The sequence below is a fragment of the Seriola dumerili genome, unplaced genomic scaffold, assembly GCF_002260705.1.
Source record: "Seriola dumerili isolate Sdu_G_001 unplaced genomic scaffold, Sdu_1.0 BDQW01000078.1, whole genome shotgun sequence".
Taxonomy (NCBI): domain Eukaryota; kingdom Metazoa; phylum Chordata; class Actinopteri; order Carangiformes; family Carangidae; genus Seriola; species Seriola dumerili.
Window position 1 is genome coordinate 2,477,805 of NW_019174333.1, and position 25,209 is coordinate 2,503,013.

At 41.8% G+C, this 25,209-nt stretch overlaps 1 protein-coding gene across 1 annotated transcript; it reads left to right on the forward strand.

The window, feature by feature from the left end:
- Nucleotides 1-918: 918 nt before the first annotated feature.
- On the forward strand, nucleotides 919-23,935 carry LOC111220862 (phosphatidylinositide phosphatase SAC1-B). The gene is made up of 20 exons (XM_022744116.1): nucleotides 919-1,003; nucleotides 6,802-6,899; nucleotides 8,191-8,265; nucleotides 8,350-8,477; nucleotides 12,804-12,953; nucleotides 13,556-13,615; nucleotides 13,718-13,751; nucleotides 14,167-14,268; nucleotides 14,431-14,516; nucleotides 14,650-14,736; nucleotides 14,833-14,901; nucleotides 14,990-15,069; nucleotides 18,072-18,170; nucleotides 18,263-18,401; nucleotides 19,169-19,238; nucleotides 19,348-19,420; nucleotides 19,540-19,633; nucleotides 21,239-21,331; nucleotides 21,412-21,469; nucleotides 23,755-23,935. The coding sequence occupies exons 1-20, from the start codon at nucleotides 975-977 to the stop codon at nucleotides 23,889-23,891; spliced, it is 1,761 nt and encodes a 586-aa protein (XP_022599837.1). The 5' UTR covers nucleotides 919-974; the 3' UTR covers nucleotides 23,892-23,935.
- The last annotated feature ends 1,274 nt before the right edge of the window (nucleotides 23,936-25,209 follow it).

The following is a 25,209-nucleotide window of genomic DNA, read 5'->3' on the forward strand; positions in this document are numbered from 1 at the left end:
AAAATGCAATAACAAATTTTTACCCTCACCATCCTCACTTCAAGTTGTTTTCCATCAAGAGGAAACAAATGTTCCCGAGAATACACCGGCAATTTTCTAATACAGGTAAGAACCAGTTTCAGCTCTTTTCCAGTCCCACCTAAAGTGAAAGAAATTCATTTTAAGATATTTAACGAGATTTTTCCTGTAATGACCTCTTACACCAAAAATTTAATGTAGATTTTAATCTACTAATCTTCTAATTCCAACACTGAGACCATAGAACATCAGTTTTTTTATATTGTAATTTAACTTGGACCCTTTGGGAGGCTTTCCAGTATTGGATAACATGCAATAATCACAATTTTCTAACATATAAAAATATAAAGTTTGGTCTCCAAATAGAAAACAAAAAAAAAAAATGGAATTTGTGAATAATAATTTCATTCTTTTAGCAAAATACTTGTTTTTTTTGTTTTTTTTTAAATGCATTTATATTTTAAAAAAACAAACAAACAACCCACATATATGCACTTTAATACCTGACAGATTATTTTGTCCCTTTATTTTTCTAGTTTTTATTTTTATTTTAATTTAATATTTTTTTTCGTTTATTAAGTTCATTATTTTTCTTTAGTTTTTCTAATTATTAATTTATTCGTTTTTTTCTGACCTATAATGTTCTTATTCTTAACAATGCTTGCTTAGTTGTTTGCATTGTTTCTGTATTTACCCTGAGTGTGATTGTAATAAAAGATTGCCAATTTACGTAAGGCACCTAGCTGCAGTGAATGAACTACAAGTACCACCCATCATCGGGCCTTTTAGGGGTACCAGGTTCACATGGGCTGGAAGGGAAATCCGCATTTTAAGTACGACGCCCTCTACGGGATACACAGCTCGTATCTGGCAACACACACACACACGCGCACACACACACATACATATAACCCACTCACGGCTGTCGTCACTGAGGTCAGGTAGACGGAGCGAAGATGGCGACCGCCTACGAGAGATACAATCTGTAAGTACATATAATATGGCTAATCGTTCTCTAAAATCCATTTTCTTATTTCCACGTCTGTCAAAAGACGGATATGAGGCGGCGGTTCTGAGCGGGTTAGCCGGTAGTTGGAGTTAGCGGCGGGTTAGATGACACAGCAGCTGAAGTTCGCTGACGGGCTCGGCCGGTAGAGCAAGAACCGGCCAAGTTTCACTCCGCACTCATTCATTATGAAGAATATACATTGGCACCGTGATGCAGAGTCGGCAGGAGGTGTGTGCGGCTGTCAGCGTTGGCCAACAGGGAGTTGGTTAGTGTGAACAGGGAGGCAGAAAGTTAGTTAACCTAGCTAGCAGCAGCAGGGTTGTTGACGGGTCTGTCGTCAGTTTTACCATACCGGGGTCTGTTGGAGACTCCATTCAACCAGCCTGCCCCCTCTGTCCTCTATAACTTTCATGGTAGTTGACACAGCTCTGTGTACTTTCCCAGACACACCCTGGTTGATCCCTCATTCACAGTGCGGGCTGTCCAGTCCTACCAGTCCTTCCTGCCACCTGTACTGTGTCAGCCTATCTTGACAGTTGTAGTTAGTGAGGATGAGGAGTGTTCCTCGTCCTCTGCATGCTGACATGGTGGGTTTTTAAGCGCCAGATACAAGTTTAAATAAAGAGGTTTGTACTACTCCAGCTGAAACATACAGGCATTGTGGAGATGCCTTTGAAACAACGTGTAGACTATAGAACACATAGATTAAAGCTCCATATATTTTCCTCTTCTTCTGTGTTTTATTTGAAGTGTTGATGCATAAGAAGATATATTTGTGGTTTTAAGAACCAAAAACCATCTCTGTAGTTTTACATCTCCCCTCTCAGCCTTCTCTCTGGAGCTCTAGTAACAACAGCTCAGTGGTTGAGTGTTTTCTGAGTGATACAATAAAAATGTAACAGATTTCAGGTAAACACTCAAAGAAACCAAATCCTGCAAGGATGGATGGTGGGCTCAGGTGGGCAGGGCTTGGGGCGTGGCTGAGAGCAAAGATATAACTCTATAACAGAAGAACACATTAGTGCCAATGGGAAGAAATGGTCTACACTTCCTGTCTCTTAAGTGGGCGTGGTCGTGATTGCTTGTTGATGTCAAAACATAACAACACAATATAACACTAATATATTATGAGATTGCACTTGATTTTGCTGCTTGTTTTTATTTGCTAGTTTAATATCTGATCAACCAAGAATAAAATCATATCAGTCTAATTATACTCTGTTTTCCCTTCAAAAACAGTTCAATATTAATAAAAAATAATAGCAATATCAAGCAAATAATCTCAAGTTTTATTTCAGCTTTAACTAACCTCTAAACTTGTGTGGCTGGAAAGCGATGTCGGCAGCTGTACTGCAGCAGTGAGACTAGAACCAGAACCAACAGAGAAGAGAGATCTGTGTTGTCAGATCTCTGAGTTTGTTGCTGAGACACAAACAGGTCTCGAACAAAGTTCATTTTCTACTGATCGGCTACTGGCGGAGAGGTTGAGACACTCACCTGACAGAGTTACAGGAGATTATTGTAAATGCGCCATCTCTTTTCTCAAGTATCTCTGCTGAGAGTGGTGACTTCTTTGTTGTGACATCACAAATTTCCAGAAGTCCTGACGACTGGGTTTAAGGCTCAGTTTCTGAATACAGGCTGTGTGCATTTCTCTGTGGACTGAGCGCTTTGATACTTTCACAGTATTAATATAGAACCTAGACCTGCTTTATAATCAAACAACACATGGACATCTACCTATACTATATGGGACCTTTTTAGGTAGGTGAATTAATGTATAACTTTAACCTAAGATTGATGTCCCCTTCTTCAGCCTGTTTGATTGAAGAGGTAAAACTTTCCAGTATTTGACACTAAAAAGTAATAATTTTTAGAAAAGTCAGAAAAACACATAATTTGTTTGGTGAAAATATGTTTTATTTATCATATTAGTCATTTAACTTGCTGTGTCATGGGGGTTCTGGGTTCCCCAGGTCTCTACTAGGGATGGGCACTTGAAGAAATTTCCTTGATCAATCATCAGGAAAATTACTGTCAAATAATTGATTCATTATACATTTTTTATATTAAAAAATGCCTGTGGCAGAAAATACACAAAAAGCATATTTTTCCTCAATGAAATCTTCATTCCAAGAAGACCGTATACATTGTTCTCTGTTGAAAATTTAAATTGCGCCCCGGGCTGGTTGCTCCCACGTAGTGAAATTCATTGCATTGCTTCAAGACACACTACACAACACAATCTCGTTGATACACACGTTAGATCAATCAGATTGCGTGTGATCGACAAAATTCTTAACGATCAATTATCCATCATCGAATAATCATGCCCACCCCTAGTCTCTACCATACTAATATGTCTGCCTTTCAAATTGCGTTGCAGTCAGCCATTGACTTACACTCATTTTATTATTGTGTGTTGATCATTTTGAGAAGTCTTGAAACTTGATACATTCCAGTGAAGATCGTGTGTAGTTTTGGAAATTTCAAACTGCTGTTATTATTACATGATGATGCATTGCACAGTTTTTAATTGTGGATGGTGACCAAGCACAAGGTTTCAAGTCACTGCAAGTTGTTTTTTTATGCTCCACTGAAATGAATGAAAACCAGCAGTTATTTTAATACAGGAAAAAACAGCACAGTAGTAATGTTAAAGTAAAGCGCAGTTGCGGCAGTAACAGTTATTATTTCGACTTTGTGTTGGTGTAGCACAGGCATGTTTAGTGTGTCTAGATTACTTAAGGGCAACAATAGAGTGTTTGTGTGGCTTTGTCACCAGTGCAGCAGCTGAGTGTTTCGCTACATCACCCTGAGCTCCACTGAGGTCACATTTTTGTGTAGCAGGGATTTAAATCTGTGTTACTCAAACTTTTGCTGCTCCAGCTAACATATCAAATCAAGCGGCTTTATCAGAACGTGTCTGCCGTATTTAATATTTAACAATCTCTCTCAATTGACTTTCTGTTTCTTTTTGCTTATTCCACTACCTGCATTTTGGGTGGGACGTAAGAGCCCTATAATTGCTAATGTCACTGACTGACTGATAATATTTCCACCACTGGTCAGTGGAGTGCCGATCCGCAGCCTCCTGAGCTGCTCTGGTTTCCCGGCTGCTCTGTTACCGCAGGGAAGAGGAGGAGCACTTCCAATACACTGAGCCTCATCTCCATTTAAGCAAATAAACTACATTCATTACATGTACTAAAGGAGACAGAGGAATAACTAAACATAAGACACACTAAGCAGAGAGTGCAGGAGAGAGGGAGAATCTTCATACTTACCGCTATGACCAACTCTACATCTCAAACAGAGGGAGTTAGACGTAAAGACCTGCCTCTAATAAGTCTTTTACGTTCTTGAGTTGAAGTAAACAAAGAATAAACTATTGTGGATCCAGACGGAGGCTGTGCTCTGTGTGAGAGACTAAATAAGAAAGATCTTATAGAGATAGCCCTGGTTGCTCACCTGGTGGAGTGCGTGGACTTAGTCTCTCTCTCTCTCTCTCTCTCTTCTCACTTTATTCAGTAGTTTGACAGTGGAGACAGACATGAGGAAATGTGGTGAGAGTGTGAGGGCTGTTGTGATTACTGTACATGGTTTGCTCTACGCAGATGATCATGGGTTTAGTGTATTATGTAATTGTTCCCCACAAGAGAAAGAGACCTCCACAGGGGTGTCAGATTCACAGTTGACTACAAAGCTGCACGTATCTGTAGCTTAGCAGTAATAAGACATATCAAACCGTGCGCACACACACACACACATTCATGCAATTTCCCTTTAGAAATCAATCTACTTGAAAATTTGTGCACTTCGGCAAGCCTCAAGCTCCACCCAAAACACTCCCACAATTAACCTTAAATTGTGAATTAAAATCCCTCATGGATATTGATCTGCATTTTGTTCCTGTGGAGAATAGAGGCAGCGTTACACACAAAACACAGTGTGAGGCTGACGGCTGCAGCAGCTGTTAATGTGTGTGTGAGCGCTGATGAAATATTGAGCAGAACTTGATCAGAGTTGGTTCATATCTTTTACATTTGGACGCAGCTTATGGAATAGCTCTGGCTCACTCGCACAAGCAGGTCTGAATGTTTATGATGAAGTGGATCAATAAGTGACGTATGATATGAGAGGCTTCAGTTCAACACCTCACCCTCTGTGTCGCCAATCTTTCCTGTCTCTAAAATGTTCGTACGCATGGGTCACGCTTTCAGGTGCACACATTCTCCTGTCAAGTTTGTGTTTATAGATCCCAACTTGAGCGTGGGAAGTGGTGTATGCATCTTTCAGGCACTTACTTGTGCAAATGATACAGTTATAAATGAGGCCCCTGGAGACTGGGGGGGGGGGGGGGGGGGGGCAGATTGAATCCATGGATTCGGACTCTGACTCCACCATCTGCTGCCTCAGCACAAATCCACATCCATCAGACCAGGTCTTCAACTGTCCAGTGCTGGTGAGTCTGTGGCCACTGCAGCCTCAGGTTTCTGGTCTGGGCGACAGGAAGTAGAACCTGACGTGGTCTGTTGTAGTCCATCCACCTCAAGGTTGGAGATCAGCAGTTTGAGAAACACTCAAACCAGCCCATCTGACACCAACAATCGAAGTCACTGAGATCACATTTTGTCCTCATTCTGATGTTCGATGTGAACATTGACTGAAGCTCCTGATTTGTACCCGCATGATGCTGCCATGTGATTGGCTGATTGGATTATTGCATGAATAAGCAGGTGTACAGGTGTGCCTAATGATGAAGTACTGAGTGAGTGTGCACCTTATCATGGTTCCAGTTCATTTCACACAGTTGGGCTCCTTCCTTGTCAAGAAGGCCTTTTGAAACCATCTTCAGTGTCTCTCTTCAGACCATCTCAGCAGGGCGGATATGATGATCCGTCCAGGACTCTCTGCTCACACCGCCCCCTCAGGACCTCCAAAACATCAAATGCTTAGCTTGTATTTTGATCCTCTTTTAATCCCACTGTGATGGCAGACTTTGAGCCTCAGGCTGTGACCTAATCACAGAGGATATGTTTGGGAGTGTCACTGCACCTTGCGTTTTTGGGGTAGTGTGCTTTGAAGCGCTCCAGATTAAACATGTCTTAATTTGAGAACCCCAGTGGCCCAGGGGTTAAGCTGCAACGTCCACTGTTTGACTCCTAGTCGGTGCAGCGTCACTGCACCTCATACCCCTGCCTCTCCACACCTTTCCTGTCTCGTGGATAAGAACCCTAACCCTAGGAATCCAACCCTCTGTGTATATAGAAAGTCTCAGATACACTTTTCAATGAAAAATGGATGCAAAAACAAAATTGTTGAATTTATTTTTGTTCAGTATACTTAGGGAATATAGAGAAATGGATAAGAAAACAGGGAAGCATACACATACTATGATGAAATATGTTTTTAAAGTCAGGGGAAATTATAAATAAAGGCTGGCTCCCTTTGCATTTGAGGTAAATGAAGTCTACCATTTTCTTGTCTCTCTTTACTTTGGTTCAGTCTATTGACCTAGAACTAATTAAACAGCTTGTAAGTGGTCAAACTGGATTGCAGATCAGTCAGTCATGCTCCTTGCATCGTTTGACCTCTCGCTGTTGTGGCTGCTGCCACACTAGCAGCTGACATGTTTTGGAGCATGAGAACATTAGCATCCTGAGCTACATCTGTACATTGACACTGAGATGTTCGGTGAAGCTGATGAAACATTTGCAAGCTACAGGAGCAAGCTTTTAATCAGCTTTAATATCTTCTCTGTTCTTTCCCAGGCACACCACCCCAGAGAAGTTCTTCATCGAGGCCTGCGATGAGGGGGCTGACGCTGTGCTGGCAATCGACAGGGTCTCAAATGAGATGACCCTCACAGGTAGAAAGTCTTCGAAAGTTTAAAGACATTGAGCATTACTGACATAAACAGACAAAACTGTTTAAGCTTTGGTTGAGACACACTATCTCAGCTGTCACCGCCTTTTGAAGCCTTTCTGTTGATCTTTGTTTTCACTCTCCACGTGTATTAGTAGAGGTTCAAAGTCGGTAATAGGTCATACAGTATATGCCGGTATATGTTTCATATTTACACATACATACATACATACATATATTATGTAGGTAGGTGTAGTTCTATTTATTTAAGTGCTGGAGCACACGTATGACGTACGTGCACTGTAACATTGCAGCTCGTTTCAAAGGTGATGTAACCGCTGTTCCTACGGTGACAAGTTCACATAGATCAGTCAACTATGATCACACAATCAAATGTTAAAGTGACTTTATGAACAGTTTCATCATGTTGAGAATCTGACGCAGCATCAGACAAACATCCAGCTCAGTAATATTAGACCATACCATGGATGTAGCAGCTAGTAATTAGCGTAGCATTCAGCAGCAGGCGAATGAACACAAGTAGTTTGTGTTTTGAATGATTTCACTTGTGTCGAGCAAATAATGCCACATTGGAAACATCCATTCAGAGGAAAAGCTGCAGTGCAGGCAGAGGTCAAGCTAAGCTAACAGGCTAGGCTATGAAAATGTGGCTACGCTAGCTTTCAATTTCAGCAGTACAAGCTGTCCAAGTGTAACTGACTCACTTTGTCATGTTTCTGTGTCAATGCATTACAAATAAAGAAACTGTCAGAAGAGTGAATGATGAATGTTTTTTTGCACACCTCCACATATTATCATTCACCACCTGAGTGGTACAGTACATGTTCTAGGACAGCTCAGAATGTCCCATCAGCGTGGTTCTTATGTCCCTGGAGCACTGACACGTTCCTCTTCCTATTTAAACAGACATTTACCTTTTTTAGATGAAAACCTGTCAATACACAGGGAAAAACTTTCACCTTTTTTTTGTAAATTGATCATTGATGGAATCGGACTGTGAAAAGAATATGTGGGGAACGTCAGTGAGCTTTCCCCAGTTGTCACATTAAACTCTACAACACTTTCATCATACAGTCATACGCTTCCTCTTTGTGCATCATATCATTCAAGACGTGATCTTTCTGCACATTATATTATGCCATTTTGTTTTCATGAAACTCCATGGTAGATTAATTTTCAAACGTCTTTTTGAACAAATAATCAATGCATCCTTATCAAGATAACATATAAGCATATGGGTTATTGATTGTTTTTGCCTTATCAATCTACCGTAGGTAAAAAGGATGTTCCTCCCTCAGCAGTCACCAGGCCTATATGTGGCATCATGGGAACCATTCGCCTGGTGGCAGGTAGGTTCCTCTGTGATACGACATGGTGTTGTCTTTGAAGCCTGTACAGTGAAACAGCTGTGACTGACCGCTCACACCGCACAGGGATGTACCTGATCGTCATCACCAGGAAGAGGAACGTGGGCAGCCTCCTGGGCCACGCCGTGTGGAAGGCAGTGGATTTTGATGTGATCTCTTACAAGAAGACAGTGCTGCACCTCTCGGAGATCCAGGTCAGCAACACTGCTCACTAGAACAGTTCACTCGTGTTAACAGCTTACACACTGCTGCAGATTCACCCTGTTTCCTGTTGATGGTGTTTTTACTGATAAGAAATCTTTTCCACACAGAGGCTTTTTAATGACTACCTGAAGTTAATGCTATTTCAAACATCCTGGCCCTGTCACACGTGAAAAGAAGAAGACCTTTGAACAGCTTAAGTTTTTGCTTACTCAGCAGCTCTCCTGTGCTTTTAGTGTAAACTGCTCCAGGACTTTCTGTACTGGACACAGTCAAATGAAAGTGATGTAGATTTTCTTTTGACTCTGGGTGGAACGAGAGTATTTCACAAAAAGTTGGCATGAAATCTTATATATGTCTTTGCAACATAGAATATTTATGTCTAAATAAGCAATAATGAAACTTTCAGGGAAACAAATATTCTTAGTTGTTATTTATTAAAGAGGACCGATTATGCTTTTCTGAGTTTTCCCTTTCCTATAGTGTGTTATATAGGTTTTTGTGCATGTAAATGGTCTCCAGAGTCACAAGGCTCAAAGTTCACACCAAAGGGAGAAACTCTGTCAGGGCAAAACCCAATTTTGCCTTGTTGGGGGTCCAGACATTACTTCCTTGACCTATTCACGTCAATATTCACTGCCCACCTGCAAGCTTGGCACGCCCCCACACAAGGCACAGCACTTAACTGATTGGTCAGTTTTTCACTTGAAGTGCCAGTGAAAAACGATGTCCAGAAGAAAAATAATGTCTTTTCGGAACATTGACGCATGTAAATGTATTTTATCAGACAGCAAGAATAAAAGGATGTGAACAGTAAAAATGGCCATAGTAGGTCCTCTTTAAGACGATCTTGCAGCAGGAAAGTTTAAATGATGTCATATAAAATCAGCTCAACTGAAACTACATTGTTGTGATGGGATCACACCAGCTGTGACGCCCATCAGCATGTTGACAGTCTGAGCCATGAGTACTCAGAAGTAATTAGTAAATTACTACACATAGTTTACACCGTGCTGTGTCAGGTGATCTAGAGATTAGATTTTTCACGTGACGTGCGGCTCCCAGCTAAAAAAGACAGAGAAAAGTTTAGATGTTTCAGTGTCTAGGCTGAATCTGAACATGTCATTGAAAAATGAAAAAATATAGATATATTTTTTAACCATTTTAGGAGCTGAATCTGGAGACAGTGATATTTTAGTGACCTTTCTGTCAAAAATAAAATAAAAAAAATGAAAGAAATTAATTAATAATGAAAAGAAATCCAACATTCCAGTAACCTGTAACCGAGCCGCATCACAGGTGACGTGTTCCTGATCTGAAACTACCAGTTTGTTGTTCTCATGACATTTGAGACAGCAGTCACTTATTTTTTCAGATTTTTTTTTTCTGCTCATTGAGGTTAATGACAGAGGTTGTGAATACTTTTGTGGTACTGTGTGATAGACCAGTAGACTATCACACTGCTGTGGTGAGTGGTTTGGAGATTGAGATGACTTGTGTGGGCGTCTCACGGGCGTCCACTCTCTGATTGAGACCTCATGCTTCAGTCGGTCTTTGCAGTCAGTGCTATCTTATTTCAGTGAAGCAGGCAGTGCATTATTAATCTGCTGCCGCTTCTATTCCTGGTGTACTAATTGAAAGATCAGTCGCAGCTGGAAACTATGTAATTCATGGTAAAACACTGTGTATGCAGTGTAGAAATAACAATGAGAAATGGGAAATGAGAAAACAATGAGAAGGTTGTAGAACAGAGTGTGTGGCTTTTACCGAGCAGATGATACTTACATTTTTCTCTTTTTGTATGGTAGTGACAGTACAAACTAGTCAATAAGTCTGATCACTGGGGCGTCGTGTGGCGTAGTGGTCTAAGCAGGTGCCCCATGTGTAGAGGCTACAGTCCTCGCTGCAGTTGGCCCCGGTTCGAGTCCCGCATCGGACGGCCTTTGCTGCATGTCATTCCCCCTCTCTCTGCCTCCCCATTTCCTGTCTCTCTCTACTGCACTATCAATAAAGGCATAAAAAGCCCCAAAAAATATACGTTAAAAAAAAAAAAAAAATCTAATCACAGTTAACAGTGGAAAGCACAGAGCTGATGAAGTGAGAGGAATGTAAGAAAGCAGATGGAGTGAGTGAACAGTGAAAGGATGGAGGTGTAACGACAGGCCTCACTCTCTGTGCTAACTGGCTTAGCAGCCAGATCCTATTAGCCCAGCAGAGACTACAAGGCACGAAACTCTCTGATACAACTGTCACTGCTGCATAAGACTGAATGGGAAGGTGGAAGGGCGAGCTAATGAGTCCATGAAAAAAAACCCTACCCTTACTTGGTGTTGCTATCCGTCAAAGTTTTCCACTCAGGCCTGGCACATGGTGGCACATTTACAATTGAAATTCTTATTGCCTTTGAAACAATGGCTCCTTGATATGAGACAGATAAACAAAAGCAGCTTCTCATTTCTAGTGTCCAACCACCCATTCTGTCAGCAGGCAGATTTAATCAGCTGTAGTCAGTCTCTGGTTTACTTTTGAACGTGTGTAGCCGGCTGGTTTTAAAACACCAAACATTTACCTCATATGCAACAAAGATTTAGTGTGGCTGTAAGCTTAAGAGAACATTATAGTCCCATGTCAAAGAGGCTGTCAGTCACTCAAACTCAATATTTTCTCATTCCCATACGAAGACTACCTGCAGCGTGGCCAGGCTCAGACCTGGGCCTGTGTTTATCAAACTGCTAAGAATGACGTCCCTAAGTTCCAACTTCAGGGTAAAAACATTCTTTGCTGAGTGTGAGCATTAAGACACATTCATTAAGTGACTGTCTCCTACTACCAGTCAAGCGTACAAGTCTAGATTGACTCTCCATCGGCCATATTGTACATTTGTTTAAAAAATGCTCCTCTGCGAGAACGTATAGAATGATGATTATTTTATGAAGCTTATTTTATTTGGATGAAGTATTTAAAGGTTCTGTAAATGATCGTCACTGCCACTAGATGTCATAGATGTCAAATGACACAAAAGTGTCGCTAAACACACAACAAGAAGCTCAACTGAAGAAAGTTACTGTGAACACAAGAACTAGCAAGAAACTATCTAAGCACAACCATTAGCCCACGCTAGCATTGATGTGATATGCTTCACAGCAATGCTGACAGTTAGCCAGCTAGAGATAGCAGTATTTGTCAAACACATTTTCAATATGGGAAACAGCAAGTTAGCTAACGTTATAGTGTCTACTGTAGCCACCACTAATGAAAACATTATTACATTACAGACAAAACATTATGAACCATCAAATGACACATGGAGAAGAAGAAAAAACAGTTCTGAGTCCAGCTGGACCCTTTAGCAGCTTATAGGATTCTCCTCTCAGTAAACCAGACCAGTATTGGCTCCACGGTTGGACTGGGAAAGAAATTCAGTCTTGGACTGATCCACTGGGACCGGCCACACCAATGACACTTTATGGATGTTTTGACGGCCCACCAGCCAACCAGGATTTGAGCCGGTAGTCCTCAGTCCACCTGTGCTTTGGTCTTATCTCTTTCTTTGTCTGAGGACAAAGCTCTGGACATTCTCTTTCACCTGAACACTGCGTATTGCACTGTGACATCTCACCTGTGGGTGGAGCCTGTGTTTATAAATGTGAGGAGGACCAACTGGTTAACAGGAGGGACTCACACGCACACGTTTGTGCACTACCAGACCGGATACCAAAACAAAGAACAGAAAAACTTGGATTACAACACACACGGGGGGGGGGGGTTTCTTCTCTGCTCAGGATGACATTACTCAACTTTATCTTTACATAGAAAGTAGTTGTTCGCTGATGTATTAATGTTTAAAATCACATGTATACAGTAAATAACCTTTTAAACCTCCAGGGATAATTAACATGGGAAATAAACAGTTAAGAATAAAAACTATTTATCAAATGTCTTTGACTTAAAAAGTCTCTTGAAAGTTTATTAAGTAGTAAGTTTTTACTATTATTTTTTATTCAAGTTCAAAATTCAAGTTCAAAATTGGACTTTTAGCAGTTTGAGAAATACGGACCTTGTGTTCATATTTACTTTACAGCGTCCCCAAGTGTTATTCTTGGAAGCTGAATAAATATAGGCCCTGGTATGCAACAGCTTTAATCCCTGGCAGTTAGCAGACGTAGATTAGATCGAGCTGAGGTACATGGAGAGGAAAAGTTGCATCCGGGCATTCCCAACACATACAGTACAAGTAGTGTGCAGTTTCCTGCACTCTGCAAAGTGTATCGTCATGAATTTTCCTGAAATCTAAAAGCCTGTTTCCTTTCCTCTTCTAGTCGCAGGAGAATAAGACCTTCCTGTCAATGATCAACAATGTGCTGACTACAGACGGCTTCTACTTCTGTACCGACTACGACCTGACACACACACTGCAGCGGCTGGCCAACACCAGCCCCGACTTCCAGGAGATGAGTCTGCTGGAGAGGGTGAGACGTTGGATGAACTGCCTGAGGGCGTGTTGTCCAAACAGCATTTTCCTCTGGCAGAAAAGTGCTGCATATCGATTTTGTTTCTTTGAAAACAAAACAATTATCATAAATAATTGATAAACGTTTTTTGCACTCAAGTGTTTTTGGTCAGAAATGGTAGTATGGTTGTTCTCTGTCATGCCAGCCATCTGTGTCATATCACCCTTGTGTTTGTGGTATGTATGCATGTGTGTGACCTTGTTCACATGCCTGTAGAACACGACATATTGCTCTACAGGACCACTAGCAGTAACGAACTGTACAGGTTTATACGCAGACCCAAACTATCAATTATTGATATTAAAGTATTGTGTGTGTATCCAAAGCATGATTATACTCACAGAGCACTTTAATAGGAACACCACCACACAAACACTGGGTAGTTCCTCCCTTTGTTCTCAAACAGCCTCAGTTCTTCATGTCATGGATTCCACAAGATGTTGGAAATAGTAATCAAGAGCTAATGACTTCACAATGATCATTGTTTTTAAGTGTCATATGCCTTTGCTCCTGTTACTGATCAATCATGTGTTGATATCTTACTTGCTTATGGTTTTCAGGCAGATCAGAGGTTTGTGTGGAACGGGAACCTCCTGAGAGAACTTGCTGCGCAGCCAGAGGTAACACATGTTACTCTCGAGCCATGGCCCATTTGTTTTTCAGTCATGCTAGTGAACATCTTATTTTACTTCATCAGAATAACTGTGACTATTTCCCCATAGCTTCATAAATTTGCACTTCCTGTTGTCCATGGATGTATCCTTTCCACTGAATGTCTATTGTTTTCTGATTTTCCGAGATGAGATGAGATGAGATGAGATGAGATGAGATACGATGAGGTGAGTTAAGAGAAAATGAGAGGAGATGTGCTGAGATGAGATATGAGATACCACCCGATGAGATATGATGACGTGAGTAAGATGAAGTGAGATATGAGATACGATGAGATGAGTTACAATGAGATGAATAAGATGAGATGCGATGAGGTTAGATAAAATGAGAGATGTGCTGAGATGAGACAGTGAGATGAAATGCGATAAGGTACGATGAGGCGAGATACGAGGTGAGACATGATGAGGCGAAATACGATGAGGTGAGATTAGATAAAATGAAATAAGATCATATAAGATCAGATCCTGAGCTAAACTTTTCCTTGACCGTCCTGGTTCAGTCATCGTCATGAAGCCGTGTCGTATAAATGGGAAGATCTTTGAGTGGATCCTCATATCCAGGAGAAGCTGCTTCCGGGCCGGCGTCAGATACTACGTCAGAGGTAACAGACCCTGAGACGTGTCACTGCTGAACTGCACCAAGCAGCGTGGAGTCACGTCTTGATGAGAGCAAAGGAGCCGACAGCCATCACATTTTCCTAAGCAGCTAAACAGTAGCAGAAGGTAATGTTGTCTACCTCACCACTGTCCTGCTGTCTGCACAGGCATCGACTCTGAGGGCCATGCTGCTAACTTTGTGGAGACTGAGCAGATAGTTTTGTATGAGGGAGCAAAGGCTTCATTTGTACAGGCAAGTATTATTAGGGCTGCTCATATTCTCATTCTGTCTTTTAGATCAGAAGTTAAAGCATTTAAGTTTGAGAAGTGCAAGATTTCAGAAATGATTTTTGAAATGACTTAACTTTTTTTTTTTTCATCCCCAGACACGAGGCTCCATGCCCTTTTACTGGAGCCAGAGGCCCAACCTCAAATACAAACCTAAACCTATAATCAGCAAAACCACCAGTCACGTAAGATGAGGCGTTGTGTATTTTTTTCTAAATAGTGATTTTTTTTTTTTTTTTAATGTGAAAATTGGACGCTAACCACTTGAAAACTTTGTGTAGATGGATGGTTTCCAGAGGCATTTCGACTCTCAGCTCCTCATCTATGGAAAGCAAACTATTCTCAACCTGGTGAGGACTCTCCTTAAAGCTCTTCGTTATTGGTTCAAAAGTAAAGAGAAGAAAGACTCTGTGACAGATGTGTGTTTTGTTGTTCCAGGTGAATCAGAAGGGCTCAGAGAAGCCACTAGAACAGGCCTTTGCAAAGATGGTGTCAGGCATGAACAATGGTATGCTCAGGTAAGTGTCGCCCAATGCTTTGCCCAGTTTGTATGTTCACTGAGTACACAGTCACTTAGAATAATAATTATCATGATAATAATAATAACTTTATTTATATAGCACTTTCTTAACGAAAGTTACAAAGTGCTTCACAAGAAAAAAGGTAAAACCAGATAAAAGAAAAGGTCAAAGAACCAGAGCATAATAAAAAGTGTAAAACAGCATAAATAAAAAACACCTCAAATTAACATTATCCAAAAAAATCTGACGGTAAGTGAAATATGGGATATATACTGTATATAAGAGATAAAACAATATAAATAAAATGCGTATCAGACATTACCAAAGGTTAAGACAAATAAAAGGCGTTTTACGAAGAGATTTAAAGGAAGTTAAAGATTTACAGTGTCTGATTTAAGTCGGGAGAGAGTTCCACTGTGTCGGGGCTCTTAGTCACAAACCTTGACCTTGAGGTGATCAGCAGGCCTCCTTCCACCTATCTAAATTGTCAGTTGGGCCATGTCAATTAATCAGATATGTAATTGGGGGCAGAGCAGAGATTTAAAATCAATCTGAAATCTAACAGGGAGCCAGTGAAGGGAGGCGAGTGAACCTGTTTAATCCAGAAATAATCCAGCAGCAGCATTTTGAATACCTGAATACAGTACATCACAATAATCAAGCTGAGAATGCATGTACAACTTATGTAACTATGTTAATCAGAGAAACCACAATACAATGTGTTTACCTGCACTGTGGCAACCAGGTTACTCTAACTCTGTGTATACATGCAGCAGGTGAGTGATCAGGTTTCTCTCCTGCCCCTGACCATATTTTGGTTTTATTGTAACTTTATTAGAGGCAGAAGATCTTGTGTCACTCCAGACCTTTTTCATGCTGTGTGTGTCTGTGTAGGAGCACAGAGACAGAGACAGTGCAGAGATGTTCCTCTCAGTACAAACGTGTTTACATTTAAAAAACAACAGGCCCATATTCAGCATGCACATATTGTACCGCTGCCCATCAAAGCCCTGAAAAACAAAATGGCCAAGAGCCAGCCTCTGTAACGCTGCTTACTAGTTTTATTGTACATTACATCATGACTGATGGACGGGCGGTGTGCAATTTGTCGGCTGATAGCATCTGTATATGTGGTGTTGGTATTGTGTGTGTGTGTGTGTACATGTGCATGACTGACATATTTATGCAGTGTGAGATTTGTATTTTAACAGCAGATTCTGAATGTGTCCAAGACACATTTCCTTCAGGACAATAAAGCGCATCTTATCTTACTTTATTAGGTACACCTGTTCAACTGCTCATTAACGCAAATATCTAATAGGCCAATCAACTGGCAGCAACTCAATGCATTTAGTCACGTAGACATGGTCAAGACGATCTGCTGAAGTTCAAACCGAGCATCAGAATGGGGAAGAAAGGTGATTTAAGTGACTTTGAACATGGCATCATTGTTGGTGCCAGACGGGCGGATCTGAGTATTTCAGAAACTGCTGATCTACTGGGATTTTCACACACAACCATCTCTAGGGTTTTACAGAGAATGGTCCGAAAAAGAGGAAATGTCCAGTGAGCGGCAGTTCTCTGGGAGAAAAGGCCTTGTTGATGCCAGAGGTCAGAGGAGAATGGTCAGACTGGTTTGAGCTGGTAGAAAAGCAACAGTAACTCAAATAACCACTCATTACAACCGAGGTATGCAGAAGAGCGTCTCTGAACGAACAACACGTGGAACCTTGAAGCAGATGGGCGACAGCAGCAGGAGTCCACACCGGGTGCCACTCCTGTCGGCTGAGAACAGGAAACTGAGGCTACAATTCACATAGGCTCACCAAAATCAGACAATTGAAGATTAGAAAAACATTGCCTGGTCTGATGAGTCTTGATTTCTGCTGAGACATTCGGATGGTCGGGTCAGAATTTGGTGTAAACAACATGAAAGCTTGGATCCATCCTGCCTTGTATCAACGGTTCGGACTGGTGGTGGTGTAATGGTGTGGGGAATATGTTCTTGGCGCACTTTGGGCCCCTTAGTACCAATTGAACATTGTTTAAACGCCACAGCCTACCTGAGTATTGTTGCTGACCATGTCCATCCCTTTAGGACCTCAGTGTACCGATCTTCTGATGGATACTTCCAGCAGGACAAGGCGCCATGTCACAAAGCTCAAATCATCTCAAACTGGTTTCTTGAACATGACAATGAGTTCACTGAACTCCAATGGCCTCCACAGTCACCAGATCTGTGTTTGTCTGACAGAAGCTCAACATTGACTTTTATCTAGTTTTAAGCCACATACACTTTTTCCACCTTGGTGGTTTTCAGCTCTGTATTTGAAGCAGATGAAGGATTTTAGTCGTCGGACGTCTGGATCTGAAGTTATCAGAGAAACAAGCTGAGGAAATGTTAGACAGCTCAGCTCCCAGCTGCTGGAGACGTCCTGTCCTGTGTCACTGAAGAGAGGAGGACACCTCTGTGGATCATTCAGCTGCTGGTAAAAACCTGCTGAACGTCTGCTTCATAAGTTATCAGAGAAACAATCAGAACAAAGGTCAGCATCAATCTCAGCTCCAGCTCTTCCCTGAGTCTCTGTCCTCCGTACAGCGTCGCTCAAACACTGACTTTAAATGTCAAACTGCTTCATTCAGTGTTTTTAATGGTTAGAATCACTGGGTCTGTTTGATTTCCTGAACCACTGACTGAAGGAATCCAAACCGGGAGGAGCTTACAGTAATGGTGGTGAAGACAACAACTCCCATGATCCCATGCTATTTCACAACGTTAACCAATTGCATCTTTTGTTATTGTTTTGATGGAGACGCCTAGAGGCAGAAGCTACAGGCAGTGAATTTACACATCAGTCTACTAGAGAAAGCCAACTGTAACCGGTTTCTGAAGTGCATGTAAACGCTCTGATTGTATTAGTGTTAAGTGTTTGGTAAGTGTTTCTGCACCGTCTGCCTGTTGGACTTTAATCCCGCGACATTGTCTCCTCTGTCCTCAGTTACATCGCCTTCGACTTCCACAAAGAGTGTAGCCACATGCGATGGGACCGTCTCCAGATCTTAGTGGATTCCGTCGCTGAGATACAAGATGAATACGGGTAACTTAACAGGCAGCTGTTCTGGGTGAATATGCAGCTGTTTACTGTGAGGGAGTATTCAGAGTTTTTTTTTTTTTTTTTCCTGTGTGCAGCTACTTCATGGTGAACTCAGAGGGGAAGACGGTGGCCCAAGAGAGAGGAGTCTTCCGCAGTAACTGCATGGACTGCCTGGACAGAACCAATGTCATCCAGAGCCTGCTGGCCCGACGCTCCCTGCAGTCTCAGCTCCAGGTGATTTTAACCCCGCTGCTGCTAAGCCTCATGGAATGGCAAAACAATCATAGAATCCTTTGAGAATGCAGGGTTTAATTGTAATTCCAGCCCTAAGGTCCTGCCCATGTGCAGCATGTTTCAACAGAAATGAGAAGACTTACTGTCTTTCTCCAGAGCTTTCAGTCACATCCATGTCCTCTCTACTGACATGAGTTCAATAGCTGTTATGGTTTTTTGTCCTTCTGTGCCGGCCACAGTCAGGTAGATGGATAGTGTGTTTTGTGAAGTCACACTGACCTTGACCTTTGACCTCTCATAATCAAATCAGTTTGGACTTTTTTGCCATAATACAAGACTTCACACCGCTTCACAGCTATTATGAAAAAAATTCTCACCAACATATTTTCTTTGACTCTGGATAAACAGGGATGTAACCTGAAACTAGTCTGAGTGGTGGAGGCAGACAACCGCGAGAAGGAGATTCTAGTCTTAAGCATTAAGCATCAGATATTTCTTGACCTTGAAAATAGTAATTTGGCAAACCAACATAAACTCTAGAAGTGTTTTATTCATCACAGGATGAGTGACACTTCAAATTTGATGCTTAACATTCCGTCAAAAATTGTAATATTTCAAACATACTAAGCAAATGGACGTTAGAAGATACATGTAGGTGGAATACCTCTTTAAATACATGTTTCCAGCCACTGGGCCATGTGTTTGGTTTGTATTTTTGGAAAGCTTATGGACTGACCAGTATGTGTGTCCTGTCTGTGTGTGGACAGAGGATGGGGGTGCTGAATGTGGGCCAGCGGATTGAAGAGCAGGCTGAGTTTGAGAAGATCTACAAGAACGGTAAGTCCTCTGTCTTCTAGGCCCGACTGTTAGCATGTGCGGTGTGTTTAGTAGAAGCTCTGGCCTCTGAGCGCGTCCTCACTGTTCTCTGTGTGTGCTCTCTAACCAGCATGGGCTGACAATGCCAATGCATGCGCTGTACAGTACGCAGGAACCGGAGCCTTGAAAACAGACTTCACAAGGTACAGTACTGTAACAGCCCCACACCACATATCAGTTGGCTAACGTGTGTTGTATTCTGGAGTCCCGCTGCAGTATCATTACCATGGCTGCTGTTTAATACAGTTCATTTCTCCATCAGGACGGGGAAGAGGACCAGGTGGGGGCTGCTGATGGATGGCTGGAACTCCATGATCCGCTACTACAAAAACAACTTCTCTGATGGATTCAGACAGGTACGATGCAGATACATCATCACTAGGGCTGGGTGATTAAACCATAGCAATAATTATCGCAAAATTATTTTCCTTGATAGAAACATTAAAAATGTTGGATATAATTCATTTCCATGCTTATAGCACACCCACAAATAAATCACGAACGGCCAATCATGTTGCAGGAATAGAGGTCTACGTTGTACAGGTTAGGATGGACAGTGAGAGGTGTAAATGCGGACCAGCACGTGATATTGGTTACGGACGCACGCAGTGGCTGACGGTCTTGAAGTTGGAGTGGAGTAAGCAAATAAGGCGAAATAAGCGACATCACAGGAAAAGCAGAAGCTTAGATCCTGAATATCTATGAATGTGAATGTTTTTCTTTAAAGTCTGGTGTGTGTTAAAACTCGACCTTAGAGGCGACTAATGTGTTAAACAGCTACATTATATGTAGTTATAGCTTTTGCTCTAAAAGCTGCTGATATGATAATGATTAGTACGACTGTGGCTGATTGATCTGTCCACTATGTGATGTCTGACTGATGAATTTCAGAATAAAGGTCGTAGTGTCGGCTACAACCAACAGCAGCTATAAACAGTGAACATTAGCTTGATCAGGTAGCAGAATATGAAGTGATTTGGTGAAAGAGTGAACAATAATGTGGTAACAGTGGAGACCTCTGCTGGTCACTTTAGACAACACTATCTGGGAGGGACCACACAGTGTGTTTACACATATTACAGTTTTTCTGAAAAGCTGTGATGCAATTCACTCATCAGACACATCATTCTCACAACTCTTAATGCAGTTCTCAAAACAGTTCATGCATTTCCTCACACACACAGAATTAGCATTTCTCATTGTATTTGTACAAGCTTCCTTTGTATCCACACAGTTAGTTGGCATACATGAATTTGCATGTTTCAACACATGTGAACAACGTTTTGTTTTAGAGGCTTTTTGCACTGGTTGCAGTGTTAGGAGAAATGCATGAACTGTTTTGAGAACTAATTAATGAGGCTGTTAGTTCACGATACACAAGTAAATAATACATTCACACACACACACTTCTGATGAAATATTTGTCATGTCTATCTGTGCATAATGTTACACTCCACAGGATGGCCATTCTATCCTCTTGGCTTTTATTTTGAAAAATTTACCTTTACTTCCACCTGACTTTCTTAATTCTTCAATTCAACAAGGAATAATATGGTTCCGAGCTGTTTTGGCAGCGTGAGTTGGTGTCATTGTTGTGGCTGATCAGAGAACTTCGAGAACTCTTCTCTTGAATAAATGAAACGCAAAGCTTCCTTGAATTTGTCAGTGAAGAGAATATGCTGTCAACTGACTTAACAAACACACACAGTAACTGCACATGGTTTAATAACCACACACCTCCTCTATAGCAACATGTTTTTAACAAGATTGTGGTAAAATGTTCCAGTTGCATTTCAGTCTCTTGGAAATGAAGACGGACATAAAATTCTTTTTATTCTTCTGTGTGTCTGTTTACCCTCTTTAACCTTTCATGTTCAGCCCCAATAATAAAATACTTAGGATTTGGGATTGTGTGTGTGTTCAGTCCAGTCACAGTGTCTCTGTGGTTTTGCTGGTTTCAGGACTCCATTGATCTGTTTCTGGGTAACTTTGCTGTTGATGAGTCAGATGGACCCACTCCTCTTCGTGTGCAGAAGGACTGGAAGTTCCTCACGGTCAGTACACAAGTGTTTTCTCAGTTATCAGCAGCAGCAGTGAATGTGACCGCTGATCTCATCCACCGTTCTGTTTGCAGCTGCCCATCATCATGCTGGTGGCGTTTTCCATGTGCATCGTGTGTCTTCTCATGGCTGGTAAGTTCAACCTATACTCACATTATCTTTTTTCTGTGATCAATCCTTGTAAAGATACAGAAATTCATATTTGAGAATTTGAAGTGAAATAGGTCTCACCTGTGCAGGTGGTTTTGAGAAAAGTCACCAGTAACTGTTAATTCCTTCGGCGACAGCCAGAGCCGGCACAGAGGCATAAAGGCTTTCAGGTTGTCCGTCTGTCCGTCCCGTTCTCGTGGACACGATATTGCAGTAACACCTTGACGGAACTTCTTCAAATTTGGCACAAGCATTCACTTCGATGCAAAGGTGAACTGATTAGAGTTTGGTCTAAGGTCAAGGTGACCTCATAAAACATGTGAACATAATATGGTCATTAAGACTAGAAAAGCGCTATATAGGTGCTATATAAAGTGCTATATAAATGCAAGTCCATTTACCATGATATTTACATGTAGAACCAGCACCACAAACAGAGTCATAGTCAGTGACCCTGAGCAGACAGTGAGTAGCTAGCCAACTGCGACGACACCCACCTGTCACTCAAAGCAGCCACGTTCTCAATTATACATTTTTTATACATACATTAAACAATTATACACAATTTTCGACCATTTCTGGCTTTATTATAACAGGGACACTTAGCGAGAGAGACAGGAAAGTTAGGGAAGAGAGAGGGAAGCCCGAGTCAGATTTGAACCCAGGCTGCTGTGGTAAGGACTGATGGGAGTCTATGGGGGTTGGGGTTAGCAGAATGTGAGCGTCCTCATCCTGATGGTCGAAGTCATCTACATATGACCTGTGACTGGAAGATGCACACACCAAAGCTGCAGCGCTGGACTAGAAATAGTGACTTTGCAGTTTCTCTCCACTGTCTGTGAACCACAGTATTTAACAGGACTGAGTTCACCCCAATGAAATATCACTAAAATGTTCACATTTCTACCACCTTACAATAATTGTATGTGTGTGTGATGTATTTTGAAGTTAAAGTGTAGAGTATGTGATCTTATACAATTAAAATATTAATACATATATTATATATTAAAAGCAAACAGGTTAGATAGACTACAATTACATATAGGCCCCAAACCTCAATGCTATTAAGGGGATAACACCAGTGATTTCCAGAGACAGTATTAAACATTGACTGCAGGAACATGTGTAGTAGGCCTGCAGGGGCCTACCTGCACCTGTGGCGTGTGGGATCTCAGTCTGGTCTGATTCTAGACAGTCTGACCTTTGACCAATGAAGCCGGTGTATTGTCCTGAATTGTACGACAGCGTGTAGTTGACAAATGGATGATGAGTAGTTCCTATCTCTGCCAATTTGCACCTGAAATCTGTTCATTTAAATCCTCTTCCCCTTCATTTTTCAGATGATCTAAAGGTGTTGAGTTGTACAGATTAAGGAGGTTATATATTTGACCTATAATCTGCTTTTCGAGTCGAACAGAGATGTGAGGGGATATAAAGGGAAGCAGTTAGAATGTGAGGCTATGAAATTCTGCAGCTGTAGATATCTATTACTGTTTACTCAGAGGTCCTGAAATGAAAGGATCCCACTCTTAAGCCAAATATTTGGAGATCTGATTATCATTTAACCATTAAAATATTCCTGTTTATGGGGCGTTGTGTGGTGTAGTGGTCTAAGCAGGCGCCCCATGTGTAGAGGCTACAGTCCTCGCTGCAGCTGGCCCCGGTTCAAGTCCCGCATCGGACAACCTTTGCTGCATGTCATTCCCCCTCTCTCTGCCTCCCCATTTCCTGTCTCTCTCTACTGTACTATCAAATAAAGGCATAAAAAAGCCCAAAAAATATTCCTGTTTTTGGATAAAAAAACAAATGGATACGATATGTAAACAAAAACAGTTTTGGTCTCTAGAGCTAATTTCCTCCTTCATGAAAACTGTTTATATAACTCATCTGTTTACATTTTTATTAAGTCTTAAAGTTATGAAGAATTGAGGGCGTGACAGGTGGGTGAGCGAATGCTTGCCACAAACCGGCATTCAGCCACACACCCCACCTCTTTGACCATTCTTGGATTAGCTGGGAGTTTGGGGCGGAGTCAGTCACTGCCAAGATGGCGACGGGGAAGCAGCTCACTCTGAGCTTCAAAACCGCTCTTCAGAAAACCTGTGGGTGACGTCATGTCCATCTTTCTTTACAGTCTATGGCTTATCACCACCTGCAGCTATATTTTCAGCTGAAACTGATGGTGGGTGGGAGGGTGTGAATGAAAGTTTGAGAGCTTCAGGTGATGGGCTGAAAACCAGGATCATGGAATGCTGCTTGTCTTCTAGGTGACACGTGGACAGAGACCTTGGCCTATGTGATGTTCTGGGGGGCTGCGAGCGCCATCACAGCCGCCATCATCCTGTTTAACGGCCAAGACTTTGTGGACGCCCCCAAACTGGTTCACAAGGAGAAGATGGACTGAGTGGTGTGTGTGTGTGTGTGTGTGTGTGTGTGTGTGTGCGTGTGTGTGTGTGCGTGTGTGTGCGTGCGTGTGTGTGCGTGTGTGTGTGTGCGTGCGTGTGTGTGTGTGTGTGCGTGTGTGTGTGTGTGTGTGGAGCAGCTGGGCCCAGCAGGCTCATATACCTCGTCATCTTCACCGTCATCTTCCTCACGTCTGGACTCTAGACTGATCTGCTGCCTCCACACTGTCCTCCAGACTCAGTCAGATCATCATGTTTGACCTTCCTCTGCACACACTGCTTAACATGGTTTGCTTTCCTCCTACTGTATCTTTAGGTTGGCTTTGCTGGTGTTAGGTTGTCAGTTGTACAGACGGTCTGTGATGGGACTTCTTATTTGTTTACCATTTTTAAAAATTTTAAACCAGTAAAAATGTTCTAACGAGACATTTTCTATTGTGGTTTATGACACGCAGCAGTTGAAGGCCCTACATGCCCACGCAGGTGTTTCTGTCAGTTTTTTAAAGTGGGTGGAGCTATGCTGTACATGAAGTGATGTCACCAAACTCCACATGCTACTACAAAAATGATAAACAGTGTAAGATGTCCCAACACAAGAGGTAGTTGTTGAAACACCTGTGTGGGTGGATTATATGTGTAGGCCCTTTAAAGCTGCATTAATTGTTGTTCATTGTTGATTTGGTGTTGGGTGGGTGGTGTACAGGGAGTCATCAGAGCTTCTTCTGCTGTTGGAAATGAGGTTGATAAGAGGAGGTGTTGATCCTAAAACCAAAATGATGAGCTGAAAGAAGCTAAAAATATGGGGTCAGGCTTCTCTCTGGAGCTCTAGCAACAACAGCTCAGTGAGCCAATCAGAAGAGAGGAGCCTCTCTCCTGATTGGCTGAGTGTTTTCTGAGTGAGCTAATAAAAATATAGCAGATTTCAGGTAAAACACTCAGAGAAACCAAATCCTGCAATGTTGGATTGTGGATCCAGGTGGGCGGGGCTTGGGGCATGGCTGAAAGCGGTGACTGCTTTGTTGTGACATCACAAAGTTTCACAAGTCCTGACGGCTGGTTTTAAGGCTCAGTTTCTGAATACAGGCTGTGTGCATTTCTCTGTGGACTGAGGCTTTGATACTTTCACAGTATTAATATAGAACCTAGACCTGCTTTATAATCAAACAACACATGGACATCTACCTTTGTACTATATGGACCTTTTAATATCCAAAACATTGATTAGTGCAGCTTTAAAGATACTTAATGTAATCACATTCTTCCCAAACAGATGATTGTTCCCTTAATGTCGATCAACCCTAAACAGTCACAATGAAAGAT